This window comes from Aptenodytes forsteri, unplaced genomic scaffold, assembly GCF_000699145.1.
Source record: "Aptenodytes forsteri isolate BGI_AS27 unplaced genomic scaffold, ASM69914v1 Scaffold71, whole genome shotgun sequence".
NCBI classification, from domain to species: domain Eukaryota; kingdom Metazoa; phylum Chordata; class Aves; order Sphenisciformes; family Spheniscidae; genus Aptenodytes; species Aptenodytes forsteri.
Window position 1 is genome coordinate 564,630 of NW_008795923.1, and position 19,867 is coordinate 584,496.

General features: G+C 37.6%; 1 protein-coding gene across 1 annotated transcript in view; it reads right to left on the bottom strand.

The window, feature by feature from the left end:
* TMTC2 (transmembrane and tetratricopeptide repeat containing 2) overlaps positions 1–19,867 on the bottom strand; it is a 188,273-nt gene that overhangs the window by 143,375 nt on the left and 25,031 nt on the right. The window contains 1 exon segment of the mRNA XM_019473561.1: positions 17,837–18,407. Coding sequence (XP_019329106.1) covers positions 17,837–18,407 — 571 coding nt within the window.

Below are 19,867 nucleotides of genomic sequence, written 5' to 3' on the forward strand. Positions count from 1 at the left end.
GTTCCCTTTTTAAAAAAAAAAAAAAAAAAAAAAAATCAAAGCATCTAGCCCCTGACTTTCTGCTGCTCTTGTCTGGTTTCTAACTTTTTTTACGCATAATTATCTCATGTGGAGAAAATTCTGAAAAAGTTTTGGCTTTCAAGTATTAAAACAGTAGATAGCAAGGAATAACTTCATCCTTGCATTATGGCAGAATGTCATAGCCCACAGAATCTATTTCAATGATGGTTTCTCTCCAACCACAGCACACAGACATTCAGGTTGAATTCACTGATCCTTATCATCTTTAGGAAGATATGGTAGGACACACTTTTGCAATTAGCATCTTCAGATTATTACTCTCCTAACATCTGGTTTGTATTTTGTAACACCACCACCCAAAATTTCTTCGCACAGCTGGCCTTTTTTCAAACAAATGCACTGCATCAACTAGCATTTTTTTAAACAAATTTCCATATCCACATTTCTAATCTGTTTTTGGTAGTAGTTCCTAAATGGTTACATATATCCTCATAAATTACAGGACTCTAAACCCTCTCTAATTCAATCCCAATGGCACTCTTCTGAAATAATAGTTAATAGCATAAGTTAGCAATATTTTGAAATGGTAAGTGGAAGATAGGACGGGCAAGGCTGTATCCCAACTTTAGGTATGGTAATTATTTCTTTTACCTGAGTGAACATCTGTGATCATTAGTTTTAGATTATCATTTCTTACAAGCAAATTCACTCTAATCTCTTAAAGCCACTTTGAAATTTCACATCATTAAGTTTAGGTCCCCCCTTCCAGTTCCAAACGTATACTTGAGCACAACAGAGCACCTATTAAAGAAACAGTTGGCAACATAAAAATCGCAGCAGATGGGCAAGGTGCAAAGAGGCACAGGGGTTGAGTTTAGTAGGCCAAAACCAAAAAAAGCATGCTTTTCAGATCCTCTGTGGTAATAAAAGGACAACATACATAAAATAGATACTTCTTAGTCATCTGGAAATGTTTCAAATGACCTCAAAAGATTACCTCTGTTAGCTTGAGAGCTGTCATTTGAGTTATCTCCTTTATCTCCTTTCACTTGTGGTATACTTGAGTTCTTTAATTTCAAAATCCTCTACAGATTTCCTTAATGCAATTTAAGGGAGCCTTATAAAATATTTACAAAGACATAGAATAGTACATAGTACATAGAATATAAGCCTCTAACACTCCAGTTAGTTGTGACAAAGTAATTTATCCCTCTGGTTGTCTGTCAGCTACCCAGGTTTTCATCCACATGGTAACAGTCTTAACAAAACCAATATGAATTACTTTTAAAGCAAAATTGAGATGAGTAAGAAATACACTAGAAGTGCAGGATTTGAAACTCAGACAACAAATTTTTGAAAATAGTGGAAAGAATTTGTGTATTTTTAATTGAATCTTTTACATTTAAAAATTCAGAATTTCTAGATAAGATGGACCACTATCCCTTCAGAATTTTACTACTAGCACAGTGTATAATCTACCTACTGAATGAAAGCGTATCAAAATACGAATGCACACACGTTCCTCTGTATACTATGACTTCTACTGAGTGGGAAACTAAAACATTAAAGCCTGAGCTGTAATTTAAACTATGAACCCAAGATTCAATGACTGTATGAATTCATATTTTTCTTATTGCATTCCATTCTCTTCATCATCTTGTTTTACTTTTCTGTCTTTCTAAACAAAAAAATAGGATTAAATTCATGTATGTTCTTCCTTGTTTCCCAGCTGCTCAAACTGGGTTCTTATTCTTAGAAAATTATTCTAGTGACAAAGTCTGCATCCTGGTCTTGGGGGGGTGGGGGGTGGGGGTGGGGTGTGTTTGTTTGTTTTGTTTGGGGGTTTTGTTTTTTTCAGCCCCTCCCTATAGTCTCTAATGAAGTTCTTCCCTTTTTCTCTGTTGCTAACAGTCTCTCTCACTTTGCTCTCTTTGGCAACCATTAAATCATTCTGGTTTTCACTGCCCTTGGGTTTCTTCTGAAAGACTTATCTGTCCATGTATTCTTTTATTTCCCTTTTACAAAAGTAATGTTCTTTGTTATTAAAAGCGTTTGTTAACTTCATGAGAAAATGCTACTTGGGCACAAAATCATGTCTCAAGATCCTGGTATTTTCAATCACTTACCCACAACTTTTTCTCATATTTAAGCAGCCCCATAACAATCTTGTATTCTTTTCTGCAACATATCAAATCTGGATGTCCCTGACAGGCAGTTCAAATAGGCTAAAGCAGATTAACTGTGATTCAGCAATAGGAATTTTGACTTTGCATCAAGCCTTTCAATGTGATCTTCATCCAAATAATTTTTTGTGCATGCTTTGAGAAATATCACAGCTTTTTAGAGATGGGGATAAACCTTAAAAAACAAATCTAAACTCTCAGATTAAGGCATATGTACAATAATCCCACACTTGGATATCAGAGAAATCTTCCAGCAGAACAATAATCCTTTAAAGGCTATTGCTGCTGTTAACTTCAGATGGAAAGTCCTTAGCGTCCAGTGGGGCCCGAGACAGTATGCTTAATATGGAAATTGATTAACCAGGTTTGAGTGGCAGCCATAGCTGCATTAACATTTCCTATCTGAAGTAGCTGTGGGTAAACATTTAGGATATCTTTACCTGTATTACCCACCGCCAAAATTTTTTTCCATCCAAAAGACACAATAGTTTGCAACAAATGAAAGATTTTCTCTCATCATGATAGGGAAAAGCTACCCAAAACACAGTCATCTTTTCCTTTTCTGCTATTTCTCCAATAACTTGAAAAATATCAAGAGAACTTTGTTGCAGATGGACTTTGAAAACCATGCATTATGTTGTCAGAAAACAAAAAACCTTTTTACCAATGCTTTGACAGTTTAGATCTTGTTTAATTACCTCCCATTTTGGGGCGAGTATCTCTAGATACTCCCTCTTCAAGCCCAATCATTCGTGGCCTACACACCAAGAAAACATGATCAAATAGCAACCAAAGCAAAATTTGTGAAGCAAATCTTCACTAAGAACTTGCAGGATCAACAAACATGTTTGTTCATTCAAAAAAAAGTTTAGCATTAGTCACATCAGAACTACTTTTGAAACGATTTTCACAGCCAGGAAGAACGTCACTGTTTCCCACATACGAGTAGAGTTGCACCTATGATGGCTTAAGCATAGCATAAGGGCAGCTTCTATTAGATCATGAAATATCTTAAGGAAAAAAAAAGAACAGGAACAACAACTTTTGGACATGAAGCTGTGCTTCAGGGTTCAGTTAGATCTTCACAGGACACCGCACCCAGAAAAAGACTACAGTCCCATGTTAAAAACATGTGGGCTTCACTCTTAAGGACAGCACATAGAATAAGGCTATAACATTCAAGTACAGAACTGCTGAAGCCGTGATAATGTTAACTGGACATTTATATTTAATTAAGCTTTCACAAGGAGTCTGTATTTCTGCAGGCAGCCTATGTAATTCACAATTGGCTGTACCAGACAGTTAATGGCAGAATATATCAGATTACCAAAAAACTATGTATAGAAAACATGATGTACTTAAATTTCCACAGCCACCAACATTACCAACAGGAAAAAAAATAATGGAACACAATTTACTTATTTGCTTTAATGCGCAGAAAATTGAGTTTCCTGGAAGGATTCAACAAAAACTTAAGTTATGTTATGATACAAGATGCAAATACACGTTATTTGAAAAAGCAGTTCTTGGATTTTTAGTGAGAAAATTTCTGAGCTGTTTTGCTGCACCCCTTCACATTAACAGGCTTGGAAGAAGTCTGTTGATGCCAAGCAGCATGGCTTTGGGACACACAAAAAGGTTAAGTCTGCAGTGAGCTTTTGGACATATATGTTGTTTTGCAGGTTGTTTGGTTTGGGGTTTTTTTTAATACCTTTTTTAAAAACAAATCTGAGTATTTCAAATGGTTTGTGTATCACAGTAATGTAACATTTAATCAAAATACTGTAACCAAGCCCAGAGGATGAAATAGCAAAGCAGACCATCTGACAGACAGACAGACTTAAAAAGCTCCCCCTGAGGGTTTGAAGCTGTCTGCTACGCTACAAGTAAAACAAATAACTGTATTAAAACATGAATTTATTACCCTAGTGAGGCAGTATGTTGGTTGCTAACCATCAAGTGCCACAGAATGCAAGGTCACATATCAAATAAGATTTCATAAAAGTTCACTTTTTATTAGTCTGCCAAAACTTATAAGAAAACATAAAAACACTGCCTACAATAAGGATAGAGGACAGGTGCTGCATCCTCTAGCTGATAAGAACGGCTCTGCTGATTAATATAGGAATGGTTAGCCTGTATAGATTCCCAAATTTTGGTTTCCGTATCATACATTCAGCTTTTCAATCAATTCTTCATTTTTTGTCATCATTACTGATTTCTCCCTTTCTTCCTTACACTTTAGGCAGCTAGTCCAAAGAGTTGGACTTAAACAGGCACTGAAATTCTTCCATTCGAATATAGAGGGGATTAAAAAAACCCCAAAAACCTTTAATTAGGATTGGTATAGACCTGAAGCTCAAAACACTGAGCATTAAGGACTATGTCAAAGAGCACTGTCTTCGTTAATAAACCTACTAAATCACTGCTGCTTAAGAATAAGGTTATCATTTCAGACCAAATTTATTTCCAGTAGGAAACCAGGCTATAACTGAAAGAGAGAACTATGCCATGCAGCTATTACACGAACATCTCACTTCCTTACTGGATGTAGATTTACAGTCACAAATACGAACAAGGCAGATATTAGTGAAGAAGCTACACTGACACCTGTATCTTCATTATTTCGCCTGATGATGGCAGGGGTTATTATCAGATTATCAGAGCAGAGAGGAGCCATCTGGGTACTGCAGAGCCTTGGAGACCAACCTGAGAACACAAGGACACACCAACCTTTTTGCTACTGTGCAATCACAGATTGCTGACAACACACCATATCATGAGCAGGGCAGTGCCAAGGTAGAAACGGTTATTTGCAAGGATCTAGAGCTAATATAGTACCATATATATCATGGTCTACAATGGAGTGAAAACAATTTTCTAGACTGAAAATTGATGGATTTAAAAGAGGCGTGTTTTTTAAAGTTGCGTTTAGAAACTATACATCTTCAAAATACATCAACACAGAGCTACCAAAACAATAATTAAAATATGAACATAGATGAATTGCGCTTTTTTTTTTTAATTCGGGTTACATGTAATACCTGAAGTGTAACTAGAGGTAAAAAGTGCGACTGTTTAGAGATCAAGTAATCTGCCACAAATGCAGCCAGCTCATAGTTTTGTCTTACAGTACCTTAACATCAAGTAAGAAGCACAATTTTCATCATGTAAGAAATTTTTCTTCCCCCTTTTTAAACTTCAGGATTACAGATGAAATCCTGAAAAGATTTACTCTATAGATTTGCAAAACAGAAAGCAAATGAAAACTTTCCAAAGTTAATGTTTACCTCTTGATTATTAACACTTCCTTCTGACTTTGGAAGGCCTGAGATGATGACAGTGCTAAGTTATTTTGACTACAGGGTGTCCTGATAAAAAGAGGGCTCATAAATACTCTGGTCAAGTCGTGAGCGCTGTATATGTATCTGCCTGGCCAGCTTCAAACTTTGTGCACTAATACCAATCTAGTATCAGGCAGCCAAGGAACCCATTTTTGCAGTCTGTTCCAAGGTCCCCTAAGTTAGCTAGCTTGGATACTTTCACATTATACCATTATCACTAACTACACAAGTATGGTACAGATCTAACTTGAGGTAAGAGTTTCTTACCACTAAGTTCTTTTACAGAACAGTAAAACTTTTATGGAAGTTGATTGAAATAAACAATTGATTTCCTCTTCCAAGGAAAGATGTCACTACCAGAACAAAGATGCATGGACAGAAGGTGAGGTGGCGGTTTTTTTGTTTGTTTTAAGGGGTTTTTTTGGATTCTGTTTTTGTTTGGGATGGGTTTTTTTGTTTGGGGTTTTTTGTTTGTTTGTGTTGGGGTAGGTTTTTTTGTTTAGCTTATTTGGGTGGGGTTTTTTGTGTTGTGGTTTTTTTTTTCCACATAAGAGATATGTATGTATGTGAATCAGTTAAGAGATCAGAGAAGGTACAATGGAAGCAAGGTAAAAATATACATTATGCAGGTAACTTCCCCCTGAATAAGATGCAAGAGGGAGCTCTGCAATGCTAACTGAAAGGAATTTAGATCTGGGATAAAGATACTTAGTTTGATACTTTCTGTTCTGGAAGAAATTATACTTGGGATTTTCTTTGTAACTAAACAGGATTGCATAATCATCGAACCAGGTATTTTTTAATCCATATTCTCAACCAGAATTACCCACAAAAAGTCAAGTTCTTGGTTAACAGCTCAGGTCAGAAAAGGTAAAAATACATAATGGTTTAAACAACAACAAAAAAAAGCAACACAAAAAAAAATCACTCTACAAAATTGTTAATGCTGACTTTCCACAGATTTCAAATTACAAGAAGCCAAACATGCTATATATAAAGTAGTCCAAAGAAGCAAGAACTGAAGTTAAAAAAATTGGCATTGCTTCCATTTCAAAACTCATGAGAGCTATTTTGTGGCAGTGTTTTGCCACTTCTAATAATGTCTTTTAAGGAGAAAAGTCTCCAAGTAAGAGATAGAACTACAGTAAACGTGTATTTTAAAAATAAACTGCAATCTCACAATCCCTACTAAATAAACACTGCTGTTGATGCAAGTTTCATTGTGCTCTACAGCAGTACAAGCTGCCCAGGATACTTTTAAAACATGCAGACTAAAACATGCAAAAAATACTTCTAATAATGTCTTTTAAGGAGAAAAGTCTCCAAGTAAGAGATAGAACTACAGTAAACGTGTATTTTAAAAATAAACTGCAATCTCACAATCCCTACTAAATAAACACTGCTGTTGATGCAAGTTTCATTGTGCTCTACAGCAGTACAAGCTGCCCAGGATACTTTTAAAACATGCAGACTAAAACATGCAAAAAATTTATCCATAACCCCCAAAGTCCTGTTTTCTGGGAGAGAAAGAATTTATAGAGACTTGATACAATTCTACCCTCTCTTTTCCCCTGCTCCCTCATTGCCTTTATTAACTCAATATGCTCCTACACTCACTTTAAAGACTTCGTTGCTATGGGAATTTATTTCCATATTTCATTGTCAAGGAGAAAAACAAGATTTTGGTGATTAAATGTCACAGAAGCTCTGACTTTTGCAGAACCCAATCAAATCTATAGCCTTACAAGTAATCTGTGTATGTGTCTGAAAGTGTTACGATTCGGATCATAAAAAGGTACATATGTTCTACCTGGCATTTAAGAGCCAGGTACACAAATTCTCTCTCCCTTCCCCCAAAAGCTTCTAGATAATTTTAACATGATTTCCTCATGTGCATTTTCAATTAGTTTCCTAGAAACTTAGGAACAAAAAATATTTTGTTTTCCCCTTCCTCCCAATGTGGACTATCCGCAGCATCAAGGGATTCTTCTCTTTTCTAAGAGACGTTCAAGGTTAGTGAGGCTAGAAATTTACCTCCTAACAACTGACCCATAAAGTCAGCTACAGGACTGCAAGCCTGGGTTCCTTCCCTCCCCATACCTAATCTACATTGCAGCTGGAAAAAGAAATACAGGTAATATGTACAAAATATCGTTCAGTTCCTCCAGTAAATATGCCAGAAAACGTTTGCTGCTTTCTATCACAACTGGCTGTTTCCACTGTAAATCTCATACACTTGTATTTTCCCCCTTTTTAATATTATAACTGTCTACACAGGTTAAGGTTTAGAATCACTCAGCTTGAAAAAAACGTGCACGTAATCATTAAATCATTACGACTTAAAAATGAGCACAAGACAAGAAATTCAAAATCAAACCTAAAACCAAGAGAAAAGTCTCCCTCGTGGCTCAGGGTTTGTGTATGTTCCTGCTCCTTCAAAATATGTTCTCCCAGGTCTGGAATCAGAGCTTATGCTCGTGTACCAGGAGTGGCTCTCTCTTGGGGAGGACTCTAGGAAGACAACTGTCTTTGAGAATACATAAAAATGAGCATAAGCCAAGAAATTCAAAATCAAACCTAAAACCAAGAGAAAAGTCTCCCTCGTGGCTCAGGGTTTGTGTATGTTCCTGCTCCTTCAAAATATGTTCTCCCAGGTCTGGAATCAGAGCTTATGCTCGTGTACCAGGAGTGGCTCTCTCTTGGGGAGGACTCTAGGAAGACAACTGTCTTTGAGAATACAGTTCTATCGAATAGACTCAGGCAATGCTTTCCCAGCACTACAGTTCTGAAACTTACGTGACTACAGTTAAGATGCTCAAAAAATGAGGAACCTGATCTTCACACACTCTCAGCAGTGTTCTTTCCTGAAGGTGCTGTAACGCACTGCTGAGAGTCAGAACTCGGAGCATCCAGAAGCTGCACCTGCTCCCTAATCTATTTGATTCTGACTGGGGACATACAGGCTTTTCTCTTCTGATGCTATTAGCACATGCCCTGACTGCTGGGAACACAGTCTAGCTTGCTATTTAGGTGTGACCGACCAAGTGCAATGGGTTCATTCAGTAAAGCCCACCAGGAGCTACAAGCTTTCAGCACTTCCATCAAATTAGGACATTTAGGTGCCTAAACATGACATTAGGAGGCTAATGTAAAGTACTCATGACTGAAGATTTGTATGCAAGGCGCAGGTATAAACTTTCTGTCTGGCATTTAACAAACACAAGGGATACATACTTGATGAATATGATCATGAATGCATGCACTTTAACCAAGACACCAAAACAGGTTTAAGTAGAAAGCCCTAACTCCGGAAGCAAATCTACACAGAAAGAATTACACCAGGAGACACTTAACTCATTAAGACACCACTTAGCTTTAGCATTGTATGTTGTTTTTCCCATTTTGTGGCCAGTACCGAGACAACTGACTCATGGGAGAAGCAGAGGTAGGGGGAAAAGGGACATGGCTTTCCAGCTCATGAACAAACAGAAAACTGAAGATGGGCCAAAGCTGCATATATTTCTTATCCGTCAAAGTTCACAGGTACCCAAGTCCCCTTATCTCAGCATAAAATACTTAATATATTGACCATGTCTACCAGAAAGCATGAAATTTAACTGTTCTTTGATACTGATATTTTAAACAGGAAAATTGCCAGCTGTTAGAAAACCACAGTTTTACAAAGCTTCTTCAATTAGGGAGCTAAAGTAATCACTAAGATGAGGAAAAAACAACACCTGAAAATATTCCTAAAGTTCTGAAACACAGCTGTTACACACTATGGTAAGTTTGGTGCTTTCACTTGATTCGTTAAATATTTTGAAAACATTAAAAGCTAGGAGAGTAACATTGTCAGCTTGGTATTATTTGCACAGGTTTTGTAAACTGGCAAGTAGCAAGCCCACCAATACCCTGTAATTAAACAACACCATGAAAAATTCACACTCTTCTTGATGTTAGTAATTGGCATGTAACCTCAGAATGAAAAATATGTACTAACACCAACTGTGCAAAGCCCTTGGAAGCTTTTTCATCCTGTGCCTTAGAAGAGATCCCTTTTAAGCCAGGGGAAAGAATGGAAGAACACAGCATACTTTGCATGCTACCATGCAGTATAAATCTTACGCAAGACTGAAGACAGTGACAACCTTTCTCTAGCAAACTAACCTCTCTGTTAAACTGAAGGTTCTTCATGTCTTCATAGTCTCCATAAATATGAAAAGGCTTCTCTTTTTTTAATTTACTTGTTTATTAAAGAAGCCTTTGCCTTTTCCATCTTTCCAGAGAGGAATTCTCAAATATAGTCTCCAAAATATTATTGTAGACTTCAAGTGGGTAGACAAAAGTAATGCAGATTTTAGTAGCAATTCCAATAAAGACCTTACGGATTTAATATTAAAATGTAATCCATTTTAAGCCAGTGAATTTGACAAGATATCTTATGATTCCTCATTTTAAAAAAAATACATTTGCTAAATTTGCCTTAGGATGCTGTATTTCTGTCACACGTGATCTGTTTCAGTGGTTTAAATCACCCCATGAAAATATTTTCAGGAAACAACAGCTATTTATACATATTGATGTCGAATTCAGCACCACTCCACTGACATCACAGGGACCTGCAGGAGATCAGTATCTCCAAGAAGAAAGAAAGTGGAGCCCAATCTTGCTTTTCTTATTTCAGAATCAAAAGGAAAAGCAGCAAGGAGCTGTGGGAACTACAGGAAACAGCAGTATTAGCTACTTGAAATTGTCAAGAAAGAAGTAAATTGCAAAAAGCTTCTTTTGTCTAGGAAATATCTGCTGGGGGAGGGGGACCGATGGTCAAGACCGTACAGGCCTCATGCTGCTGCCATCCAGCAGAGTGAAGAGAAAAGCACCAGGCTGGCTCATCCGCAAATATGAGCAATGTATGTGCAGGCACATTCGTCTCAGCCTTTCCACAATTTTGTACAGGCTTAAAGCTGCCAGAAAAATTAACTCCCAGCTGACCACGGCAGAATGAGAGATCACAGCTAGGGAACAAACTGGGCCCCAGCTGGCAATGGAGCTCCCAATCTTTTCCTCAGCTCTTGAAATGCAGAAGGTTACATGGCACACAAATGCAACATTTAACAGCTTAGCACACTTGAATATGCAGCTCTTGTTAGACAAAATGAACCTGCAAGAGGTCAGGTCATGTTTTGAAGCTGTAAGTTATTTATTATTTTTAACTGGGACAAAAGTAGTCTCAAGGAAAAGTGTGTTTACTAAGTATCTGACTCCAAGGATGAAGTCTGTCCTGCGAGGGAGTGGCTGCTGCCTGAACAGTCTAAACACTGCATTTCAAAGACGCGGGGCTAAGGCTGGACTATACCCACGCAAGTGTTTGAGAGAAATAACTTACAAAATAATAGTTTACCGATCAGATCTGCCAAAATATCCAGGCCTGTGGGTAAGTTCAAGCATAATAAAATTCCTTAGATGGTAGAAAATAAGCAAAAAATAAACCATCAAGCTAGATTTTAAATAGTGATAAAACACTGCTGCAAAATGGCATAACTTGTAGGTGGAGAAGACATGAAAAACCAGGAAGACCGACTACTGCATTGCTAAAGTTTTAGAACTCCTCAGAAGAGAAGGACAAACCTGCAAATTTAAATCAAGAGCAGCATTTTATTTTGAAATTGCTTTCCAAAGCACGATAGTTCTAAAAGTAGCGACTTCAAAGAGTAAAGAATGCAGAAAGTGGCTTATTTCAAGTTTAGAGTGTTCTCAAAAATCAGTAGCTTTATCTAATACACAGCAAGTCCTATTTTGAGCAGGAATTATACACATCACCCACATCTAAGGCTGTTCCAAGACCATAAAAGAAAGTAGTGTTTTATAAAACCTGGTTTGGTGGTTGACCATGTCATCCATGGAGGCCCCAGGTTTGTACCATTACCTTAAATAAAATATAGGCCTCCAATAAAATTGCTTTTTACAAAACCAATACTGTTATAATAGCACAGAAGGTTAGATAATGCATCCTGCAATCCAATTTGTGGTTCATGTTAAGCTATAGATACCAATAACTAATTCCACATGTGAGACAGACCTCCCTAGGGGAGATTTTAATCAAATAAGTGATGGGAAAAGAGAGGTTTCCTTATTTTAGTATAACAAACCCCCTGTGCTAACAATATGTTGATCTGGTAAAATGTTACCGTACTGTAGCAGTGGAACATTAGTAGAACATACATCTGGTTTAGTTATTTCTCTAAGGCAGTTTGTAACAAACCCCCGTGCTAACAATATGTTGATCTGGTAAAATGTTACCGTACTGTAGCAGTGGGTAGAACATACATCTGGTTTAGTTATTTCTCTAAGGCAGTAGGCAGTCATAAACCACAGAGCAATAAATATTTTATCATTACCATTATATTAAAAATGAGCTTTAAATGTATTTGCCCCATCTTTTTAACTGCTAATGTTGTCCAGCTCCATTCCCACTTTAAAAAAAAAAAAAAAAAGGTTAGATAATGCATCCTGCAATCCAATTTGTGGTTCATGTTAAGCTATAGATACCAATAACTAATTCCACATGTGAGACAGACCTCCCTAGGGGAGATTTTAATCAAATAAGTGATGGGAAAAGAGAGGTTTCCTTATTTTAGTATAACAAACCCCCTGTGCTAACAATATGTTGATCTGGTAAAATGTTACCGTACTGTAGCAGTGGAACATTAGTAGAACATACATCTGGTTTAGTTATTTCTCTAAGGCAGTTTGTACACATAAACCACAGAGCAATAAATATTTTATCATTACCATTATATTAAAAATGAGCTTTAAATGTATTTGCCCCATCTTTTTAACTGCTAATGTTGTCCAGCTCCATTCCCACTTAAAAAAAAAAAAAAAAAGAGGAAAAAAGGGCAGTACAGTGGGGTCTATATTAGCTTTGTACTACTAATTGGACAGAAGACTGTGTACTGCAATATTAATTAATGGTTCTGCTCTCAAACTGGAGATTGCAAGTACAAAAGAATTAGGCCTCTGAATTTGCATGTTTTATAATTACGAACTTGATCACAGCTTTCTCCCGTATCCAGGTTCCCCCCTCCCACCCCTACACTTTTGGTGTTTAATTTGTGCAAGTCTAGATGCTGACAGGTACAATCATCTGATACCTATGATATATGACAACTCAATCAATCTGCATACCTGCCACGCAACTTACACTGGAAATGACTCAAGGTCTAAAATGCTGAAAAATCAAACAAACCACTTTTTTTTTTATTTTAATTGCTCTCATTTCAGACAACTCATTTATGACCACAATCCATCAAAATCTGCTGACTTAAAGACAGTGAATACATTCTTGTCAGCGTGTGCTTCGAAAGCCAGTCAGACAGAATAAAATAGAGCTAACCAAATGAAACAGGGTCCAGACTGACAACTTTGCCAGCCAGAGTGAGAGCATCACAGGCAGGCGGGAATACAAGACTTGGCAAAAGGAAAAAAATCAGCAGCCAAGTTCTACTGAATAACCAATACACAGATGACAGGGAAAAGAGCTGGATAGTTTAATAAGTAGCTACGATATACATTTTTAAAGTGCGGTAAGAATAGCTTCTAAATAAGGGGTAATATTCATCTGCTCTGCTGGTGGTCCTGCTCTGCAGCTGCCTTGTTCAGAAGCCCTGCCAGTCTACTCAAATCGCACTGGGATGCTGTCATGTACTTGATGTGACAAATCAGGACTCGCATGATAATAGGTGTGAGCCCAGTAAACAACTACTGGTCTTGTGTAGTAGCCACCATGTCATATTTATTGGACACTTGACCCAAAGATAAGAACAAAATGGAAAAAACCACGCTTGTGGCCCCAAGGCCATCTCCTACCATCTGCTTGAGCATTTTTAAAGCTGCTTTTGCCAGCTCATCCTTCACTGACCATCCTGAAGAAGGTCAGTGGTTTTACTATTCTTTAAACATAATTAATCATGTCTCTGTTTCCCCAGTGGTATATTCTGAAAAGGCTTATAGAAGCCAAAAGCCATAGCCTGGCAGCAAGCCAGCCCAGGTCCTTAACCACCCACTCCCCCAAATCCCTCGCTCTCCGCTCCTTGTTTCTGCCCCCGCACCTCAGCTTTCCTCTCAGTATTTGCCAGTACAGCTGTTTGTAGGGCAGTGATGAGGACTGGATATAAGTGAATTGATTCAGGTTTAAAATAACTCCTAAAGTTGATTCTGGGATATTGAGGGGGGATGGGGGTAAGGGCTATTTTTTACCTGCATTTCCTCTCAGTTCCAGTTTGCAGCACAGCCTAGGAAACAGTTGTGTCAGCTCAGCTGGACAGGGTTTAGCTTAACATTAGGTAGATTGAAAGGGATAGCTCCTTTCTACCATTCCGTTACAAAGCTACAGTGGCGTGCTGTTTATCCTGCATTCAGTTTCATATCGTTACTGCTTACTTATTTAGTACAGATTTAAGCTAACCACCTCTTAAAATTATTTTCCTTTCTTCCTTGGCTCCATTCTACACTTTTCCCCTCCAATGCACTACGAAAGACCATAACTTTTTCCTGGACTGCCTTTTTTGATGTCTTCCCCCCCCCCCCCCCCCTTTCTCCTGCAGTTGCCCTCCCCCAGCAGTATTTACATTGGGAAAACACAAAGCACAAATTCCAGAACAGGTAAACAGACACAATTCTTTCTAATTGTCCAGGCATTCTAATAAAGAGTCCTCTGATTAAATGGGGGTTTGTTTGTTGGGTTTGGTGGGAGGTTTTTTTGTTTCAGTTTAAACTGTACTGCAGTTTTTGAAATGCTCAAGCCAGTTGGATAACACAGGATGACTCATCTGTAGATGGCTACTTTGGTCTCATGCAATTTGCAATGCAGGAATGTCTTTCCAAGCAAGAAAAAGCGTAGGCAACAACATTAAAGAAAAAAAAAATAAAACCCTTAATCCAAAAGTTGATTTTGTTTGCTTAAGGAGATTTCACAGTTTGTTCTAGGAAGAAAGAATTTGTCAGTTCTTACTAGGGATATATTTTATTTAAGGCCAAAGCAGCAGCAAGAAAAAGGCAACACCCAAATGATCCCAGAGATGCAGAGTTGAAAGCTTTCTTCATTTTTGTTTGAGTCTGTGCTTTAATTCTGCATAATGCAAAAATTAACCTGTTGACTACATACTCTGGGTTTTTATTTTGATTAAATACAAAATTAAAAAACAACAAACCAAAACAAAGAAAATCCACTTGTCTTTATCATTGTATGTATAAACACACAGAACCAAACTAAACCCAAAGCTTTTAGTAAGAAAACTTAGCTCTGTTCTTACTAATGATTTCAGAAGATTCAGGATATCACTTTAAAATGGCAATTGTACAGTGTAGTCATCTTGAAATTATTTGAAAATAAATCTAAAAAATAATTTCAAATCAACAGGACAGCATCTAACTTGTCTTCGTGGTCAGGACTTGTCAAACATTGATCAGACATGCTACAATCAAAACCCAAATTTCTTAACCCCAAGTGCATTGGCGATTCTCAAATTATCCATCGATATCAACTAAATAATATCCTCCAAAAACAATTTCCAGTCTTCAGATAGAGCAGGCCAGAGACAGTCTCACTAATCTGAACATTCTCTAAACAGTATTTTATGTGAAAGGGTAAAACTCAAAGACCAAAGGAAACATAAACGTAGTGAGAAAGTGCTTTGGATAATACTGACTGAAAAGAAGGCAATGCACTAGAATAATTATATTCAGTGTCTTTTTTAGGTAAATCATGATGTTTTTATTGCCCTAAAATGTTTTTATCATATAGCGTGAAGCTCTCCAGAAGACTGAAGCATTTGCTTTAATTTGCTTTTAAGGTGCTACCTTTGTTCCTCTTTGAGACTCCTATCTTTATTTATTTTTAATTTACACTGTTTATCCTTACAAAAGGCTTGTGTTTCACTCCTTTACTTCCCATGGAGTGCTTGGGAACAGGAAACTGCGATGCTAAAGGTAGAGTCCATGCAAAGTTGGAGTACAAAAGAGTATATAGGCAAGTACTCAAAGAGAAATACTTCTTGTAACAGGCTAGGTTAATGAAGATATTCCTGGAATCCCAAGCCCTCCAGGATGGTATGTTCTTACAAAAACTTACATAATTTGTGAACAATTTTTGTAAAACAAAGTACAAAAGAAGGCTCACTGAAGATGCTTTATAACTGAAGCTCCCAGCTGAGCTCCTCATCACTGTAAATGACTGAACAGAGGTTTCCCTAGCATTCAGGTAAAATTTGGTTAGCAGCATTCAGCTTCAACAGACGTGCAAGGAAACGGTAGTCTAGGAATTTAGTGAATTATAAAATGCATTTCTGGTACATTGAGCAAAATATTTCTATTTTTGTTCACTGTGGTCCCTCCCCATAAAATTCCCTCCAGCTAGAATCCAATCTCCTTAAAGATTTGTAATCTACAAAGCACAGGATTATTATTTCTATCATTATAGATGGAAAAAAATTGAGGCATTGACACTAGTTTGCTGTCCAAGACAAGAAGTCTGATACGGAGTGGAAAAAAAAAAATGCACAAACCCTGTGCCCAAATGTAGAGCTCTGTACCTAGGAAGAGAGGCCTTGTGTTCAAAGAGTTAGGATGTGGAAGCTTGGATTTCACCTGTGTCACTTAGATCTCTCCTAGACCAATTTTTACCCTGGCCCTGAAGCAGAAAAAGGGGAAAAAAGGAAGAAAAAGCTTTTTCCCCACCAGAAATGTCTGCAAAAGTTTTGTTTGTGAGCAATGACTATCTGTGATAAAAAACTTCCTAGCTCCATGACTGTATCTTGGTCATTGCAGGCTGCAATGAGGAGAAGCTGTGAGGAACACTAATTTAGATTTGGCGTGAAGTCATGCACAAGGCGTTCAAAATTTCTTATGTGCCATATGAATGTTTTTACCATTGTTTAATTCTATAGGATAGGCTAACATTTGAGTTATGAATGAAACTCCTTGAAGCACTTCACAAAATCTCATCCTGTACCTCTCAGGATAAAACTTGCTGTTACAGATGGACTTTTTTAAAAAAACTTAATTAGTTTACTGTTGGTTTCCGCTCAACACAATGTAACATACAGTGTTTGGCCACTGGCATTCAGCAGGTCTTACATCCTCAAACATACGAGTAAAAAAAAAAAAAAAAAAAAAATTCTTTTTCCTTTCAGTTTTGTCAGAAAAGGGCATGATAACTAAATCAACGTGTCACAGGAGTTTGAGGGAACTACCAGAGACTACTTGGTTTTTTGATTTGACTATTTTCCTTGCATACTACAACTATGTATTCTATATTCTACAAGCAGAATTCATCACTTCTTTATAAAAATCTACAATTTATTTTCAATTCATTTGAGTGAGAAATCAACATTTTAGTGTTTGAGATAAAATAAAGCTTTGCAATCTGTTTTGTTGCTTTTCTTGGTTATGTCTCACTGAAAAATGTGACAACGCACGTCCCTATGAAACATTTTCCTTTTGTTAAGTCAGTGTTTTCTGAAAGAAAGACATTTCACTGAAAATAAAATTACATATACTCAGCTTACTCAATTGTACAGGAACTGATGTAAATGAGTCTTGATTTCAGCTGGGGTTTCTGGGTACCACTAAAATACATGCAGTTTTGGGAGAGGGAAGCTACGGGGTTTTGGTGGGCTTGTTTGTTTGCTTGCTTATTTTACTTGTTTGTTGTTGGGCAAGAAGTTAAAAAATGAGAAATATTTATGTTCTTAAGGCAATAATACATTTGAGTCATAGCTCCTACTAGGGGGAGAAAAAATACATGCCAAAGGCATGCGCCCAGGTCCTATACGCCTCTGTTAAACTAGAATAAGAGCTCTATCTTTGCCTCAGGGAGCCTGTAGATGATATCAGCTGCCGCACTTGCACGCCGGACCAAACTAAGCTGAGTTTGCAAGATACAAGAGGATAAGAGCATGAAAGAATTCTTTGCAAAAGGCAGCCAGATATCCAGTGCTCAACGGTAAACAAAATGAGGAGGGAGCTGCTGGAAGCAAGGAAAGTAATTGAAAAAAATACATCCCCAGCGTCAAGTAATAGCAATGGATAACACCACATTGTTTAAACAAAATGTAAAAACCCCATACTAAACAGCTTTAAATGTTCTTTCAGCATTAGACATCTGTGCTTATTTTTGGGAGTTGACTAAACTACTAAGAATTATTGTGTACTTGAAAACTCATTTAGCACCTGTTTAACAGTGATTGGTGCCTTACGATAGCTCATGGGAAAGAAAGGGAGACTCACCTTGTATAAAGCAGGAATGATCTGATGCATTTTCAGTCGATGAAATACAAAGATATCGTACACCGCTGCAATGGCCAGAACAGTCACTCCTTGCTCCTTCCACAGCATGCTGCATCCTGCACACAGCCCCGCTCCCAAGATCCAGCCCCAAGTACTTGGTGAGGAACCTCTGGTAGAGCAGTGCTTCACGTAACACATCAGGGAAAGCAGAAAGAAGAGGCAGGCTCCAATGTCTGCCCTCCCTACGATCCCCGCTACGGCTTCCGTGTGGATCGGATGAGATGCAAACAGCAGGCCTGCTATCAAGGTCCAGTACCGATCTCCAAACAGGATCCTGGAGAAGTTTGTGAAAAGGCCTGTGACTGCAGCATGTAACAGGACATTTACAAGGTGGTAGCCCCACGGGTCCATCCCTCCGACAGCATGATTAATGCGGAAGGAGAGCGTGCAGAGAGGTCTGTATGACTTGTGGCTCCCACTGTGAGTGAGCAGTGTCCCCCAAAAGTCATTGTAGAAGATATGGGTCCACGGTGTCTCGGGCAGAAGGTCCTGGTTTGTCTTGATAGCTCGACTACAAAAGACAAATAAAAACTTCATTTCAGCAGAAGGAAAAGGGTACAAATGAAAGGCTGTGAAAATGCAATCACACTGCTACCACAAGAAAGAATGGCACTGTTTTGGTGCTGCTTTAATTCAAGTTTTGAATTTTTATAGGAGGTGTTAGAAAACTACATATCTATTGACTTCTCGATAAAGGAAAATTTCCATATAAATTGGCTTTTAAAACATTAGAAACAGATGTTACGCTGCTTCCATTAAATTAAAACATCCTTCAGTGACATTCTTCTGAGTCTAAACCAGGAGTAATCGGTTAAGATTTGATGAGTTATAATTAAAATGTAAAAGAAATATGAAAAACTGACAAACATTATTGTTGAAAAAACGGATCCTCCAGTACTTCAGAACTAAAACCCCAACTGGCCTTTTATATTGAAATTTTAATTTAGATGTTGGAATGAATCTCACTGACACGGATGAACAATAAATACAGAAGTCGGTAGGAGCATGCAAATCTCTGGTGCTGTACAGGGCACTCCCACAACTGCCTCGTACATATATTGACTGACAACTTTTTCTGCTAACACCTTGCTGGAGGCAGACAGCAGGATATTTTACAGATTAAAATACACCTTCTCTTTAAATTTCTTAAATTTACAAGTGAGGAAAAAATATTTTCAGGTTGTATAAGCTTATGAATTCAAGTCTGTGTCAGCTTGCTTGGAAAAAAAAAAATGCTGCAGCTTTCAGCATTTATGTTTCCAACCACCCTGGCAAAGACTGGTGCCAGCCATTAGCAGTCTCCATGTCTAATTCAGTATTGTAAAAATCTGTCCCCTATAATGTTAGTACAAACCAAATGATTTGCATTTAAAATTTATGCTGTGGGAGAAGGTGTGAGACCTGCTTAGTGCAAAAAGATGACTAGAATTTAATTAGTTACTTGCCTTCATAACCAAAGTTGTATTTAAGCAATTCTTTAAAGATGCATTGTTGTTACTACTGAGCTTAACTCATTTAGCATTTATTTTACCAGGGTAATTAAGAATCCAGCCAGCTCAAGACTCTTCTATTAAAAATATTAAACAAGAGAGATGATTTACATCTAATTCTTTACTCATTCCCTCTGCCTTTCCAATAAATATCTTCCCATAATTAACAATTTCTCAATTCAGATGAGGAAGAAAGAAAATTGGTGTGCAACTCAGGCCCATGTTTGAAATGCACTACTCTAATTCGTACTCCAAGACTCCCCTCACATTCTCACCCCCAATAAAACAAGTCCCTTGGAACCTGTATCCAAATCCCATTTTTTTATGGTATTCGGTTCAGGAATGTTGTCTTGTTCTGTAAAGAAAAATGCTCAAACGCTGATATACTATGCCACAGAATCTCCATGCAAATACTCTAAATACCACGCAGCTCAGCATTTCCATTGTCCAGAGCGCATTGCTGTAATGCTTTCAGACATGC